We start from the raw sequence: 3905 nt of genomic DNA on the forward strand, positions 1-3905 counted from the left end.
CATTGCAGTCCAGAGACGAAGTGCGATTTGACTGTAGCCGAAAAAGCTTCAGCGGAGCAGAGAGCGAGGACGACAAGGCCGCGACGAGACGATGAACACGGACATCACGGCGTCGGCAAAGCCGGAGTACCCGGTGATAGATCGGAACCCTCCCTTCACGACGGTCGTCGGCAACTTCAGCACCCTCGACTATTTCCGCTTCGTCACCATCACCGGCGTCTCCGTCACCGTTGGCTACCTCTCTGGTTTGTTCTCTCTGTGTGTATGCGTGCGTGTGTGGGTGGGTGGGAGGCTGTCTCTGCGTTTGTGCGTGTGGATGATTTTACTTTCTCTTCAATGTCTCTATCTGCGCCAAAAAGTGTTTGTCTTCTTCATGAAATTATTGTTTGCATCTGTAGAGGGATGAAATTTGTTGACTGCGAGTTGTGCTTATTGGTGAAATTGCTATGATTGTTGCTCAGCTTTTGCTTATTGGACTCGCGAGGATGGATCTTGTTGGACGTTTGCATTGCCCGTGTTGCGCTAATTGGTGAATTTGCTCCGATTGTTGCTCGTTCTTGCGCTAATTTAATTTGAAAAGGTGGATCTTTTTGGGTGCTGCATTGCCCATTTCGTGCTAATTGGTGAATTTGCTACGATAATTGCCCAATTTTATGCTTATTCGATTTGAAAGGATGGATTTTGTTCTAAGTGATCAGTGTCGATTTTGCAGTGATTGGGAATTGGCTTTGATTATTGCCCAGATTGTGTTAGTTTTAGTTGAAAGAATGAATTTTGTTTTAGGTGATTATTGCCCCATTTTGTGTAAAATAGGAAGTTCTTTAGTTGGATTCTTATGGGGGGTTTTATAGGGATAAAGCCTGGGATCAAGGGGCCATCAATGGTGACTGGTGGACTAATTGGGCTAATGGGTGGGTTCATGTACGCATACCAGAACTCGGCGGGCCGGCTCATGGGATTCTTCCCCAATGAGGATGAGGTTGCTCGTTACAAGAAGTGAATGCTAATTCTCTTTTTCGAGGTTTGTTTTGGTTATAAATTGGTACCCAAAATATCTGCTTTAGGCACCTCATGTTGTGCTATTTGTGAGAAGATGACAGATGGGTATGTCAATAAATCGATGTTTTAGTGCTGACCTTTCCTGCATTGAGATTGGCATTTACTTAAATGAGGAGTTGCTTGATTCAGCTTGCATAGTTGATGTTGATTATGGTGGTTTCGGTTAATTTGAAATCGCAGTATTCTTTGAATCAGCTTTTGGCATTCTGTAAGTCCTGTCAGTGTTCTTTGCCCATCGTTCTCTACGCTTCTGAAAATTTACCGCTCTGGGTGGTCTTGCCATTTGTTCTAATCAGTGGGAACAAATATTCTTGCCGTTGCTCGGTAGCTAGTAATTACTTTGTCTAAGGTTTTAGTGTATAGGTGAGAGAGAAGACTCTTCAACGTGACTCGAGAGAGATTGGAAGAATAGTGCTTACTTACAGGAAATTAGCTGCTCTTAAGCATCCTACTAGAGAGCACAATCTCCTTGGCTTTTTGTAAGGAGATGTTTACTTCACACTAAAGAACATGTTGTCAATGTTTTTTTAGCTCTATTGCTGTATTTCCGTGAATTCGATGAGCAGCATTTGAGAGTGGATTGCGCTCTCCTTCTGAAGGTCATTTTGAATTGGTTGTTTGCTACTCCGATGACACATATAGAGAGATGCTCATTCTTTTGCTGCTTAATTTGGTCCGTTAAGGGAAAAACATTAAGCAAGGGAATCCCTAGCTGGTTCTAAAGCTCATTGCCAATTGCCATAGCAATAGTACCTTCATTCACCATTACAAGCTTCGAGAATGTGATGTACCATTTCCACTCTTGATCAGAGTGGGTGAACATGCTGGATAATATAGCAATCTGTGCATTTTTGGTTAGGTAATCATCCATTTCTCGAGACAATTGGATGTAAAGAAGTTCGTAGAAGATTCTTATCATAACACAATTAGCATATGCTGATGAACTAAAGTTCACTCACGCTCGTCCTTTGGGTATTGAGATTTATAATTGGATAGGAGGGAGCGACTTTGAGTTGTTTTCGATGTTCATATTTGGTGGATTAGATTGTTCAGATGTTGAATGAGAATGGATGACCTTCATATGCTTCTCAATTAAACTACATCTTAGTGCTCCTTCTGGTCAGTTGCTTAAAAATTGGAAGGGCACAAAGTTGCTGTGGTTGGAGACGGAACAGATGACATTCTCACACCAACAGCTGCCATTATGGGACTCACATTTGTTACTCTCGAGCACCGGCATTGTTAGAGAGTGCTGTCTTTATCGTTGGATCAAGAAGAAATTTTCGATCAGTCTGTAATTCACTTATGTAAATGTCGAGCGATTTCAAATGCATATCAGCCCATGAAGTGTGGACGATGCCTATGCCAGTAACATGTGAAAGTACCACTTAATGTCATCTGACTATAACCATTGTGGTCTTGTCGATACCGCTGATAACAAATACCTCACGTGGAAGTTCGCCCATGACGGCGACTATCTCAGTTAGGAGTCTTCTAAGGTGGTTGGGCTCTTTTGATGGAGCCACCCAGTGGCCACAAGGAGGAGATGGGCCACTCGTTACCAAGGTCATGTGGGTGAATACCATAATGTGAGCAGCTCAGCAGGTCTCTCTTTCGGTAACCACAGTCTTAAACGACCAAACAATGTTCAGCAGTAACGAGAAGGGTATCTGGACTGCGATATTCGATAGCTTTTTCTTCTTTGAGGCATTCAACAAGGTTAATGCATGAGAGCTTGAAAACCAGAGCCTTTTCAGAGGAGTCCATCACAGTAAATGGCCATGGTTTGATACAGCTGCGACTTTGTTTCTGGAATTCACATTCGTTGTGACACGGTCGCCGTCCCTCTACCAGTTCGAAAGCAATCTGGACATGACTCCTTTCTTTAGTTGGTATCAATTGATGAAGTCGCCCCACAAACATATTTGAGTTCTTGCGTAATGCTTGTTCGAATTGCTTTTGCCGGTTTGATTCGATCCCTCTAGTTTCTTCTGCGTAATAGGATGCAAGAAAAAGCAGCTCTCTTCATCGCTCGAACTTTGGCATGCCACAGCAACTAGTAGTAGACGATTGTGTGAAATAACGTGAGAGAAATGTATGGAGATGTTGGCGCGATTGGTTGGGTTGTCGGGGGGATTTTCAATTGAGAGGTTGTTGCTTGTTCAAATCCCACCAGTTATACGCAACTACTCTGGGTCAGGGGCATCAGCACAAACCAAAGGCCCGATTTTCAGGGCATTACACGAGTTTGTAGGCAACTGAACTCTATGTTTGTGCCTTCGAATATTGGAAAAAAGGGTACACCATCGACCTAAACTATGTTTTGATATGAATGTATTATGTAGAGTGAGCTGGGTTTTTAATTTTTAATTTTAATTTTTATTATTAAGGTTTTGAGTGATGAATTGGCAAAGTTGTGGCCTCCAATCACATGACAATTTGTTCTGTGCACGGAATGATACATGAAATTTTGATTTGTATGCCAATCCTAATGGAAGACCAATTATAGTTGGCCCCGAATCCATTCACACTTTAGGACCGCTAGCTTCGTCGCCATTGCCGAGCGGTATGGGCGGTGCTTATGGTCACGGGAAAAAAAAAAAGAGGCAGTATGCAATGGCAGAATGCTCTGGAAGCAGAGAATCAAAGAATGGCAAAGGCAACGTGAAAAACAGACGCATTCGTCGAATTTATACCAAGTTCAAGCAGGCCAAACGACCAAACAAGCAATCCTTCCCTTAGAACGTGAACGGACGATTGAGTTTCGCTACGCAGTTGATCAAACAAATATCGGTTCTACGCGAGCAACACATTGGGATGGAGTTATTTCGAAGGTTGCAAACCAG

General features: G+C 42.9%; 1 protein-coding gene across 1 annotated transcript; it reads left to right on the top strand.

Moving 5' to 3' along the window:
* On the top strand, positions 1 to 1194 carry LOC115739810 (NADH-ubiquinone oxidoreductase 20.9 kDa subunit). The gene is made up of 2 exons (XM_030673082.2): positions 1 to 245; positions 852 to 1194. The coding sequence occupies exons 1-2, from the start codon at positions 92 to 94 to the stop codon at positions 998 to 1000; spliced, it is 303 nt and encodes a 100-aa protein (XP_030528942.1). The 5' UTR covers positions 1 to 91; the 3' UTR covers positions 1001 to 1194.
* Positions 1195 to 3905: the final 2711 nt, after the last annotated feature.

This window comes from Rhodamnia argentea, chromosome 9 (genome assembly GCF_020921035.1).
Source record: "Rhodamnia argentea isolate NSW1041297 chromosome 9, ASM2092103v1, whole genome shotgun sequence".
Lineage (NCBI taxonomy): Eukaryota > Viridiplantae > Streptophyta > Magnoliopsida > Myrtales > Myrtaceae > Rhodamnia > Rhodamnia argentea.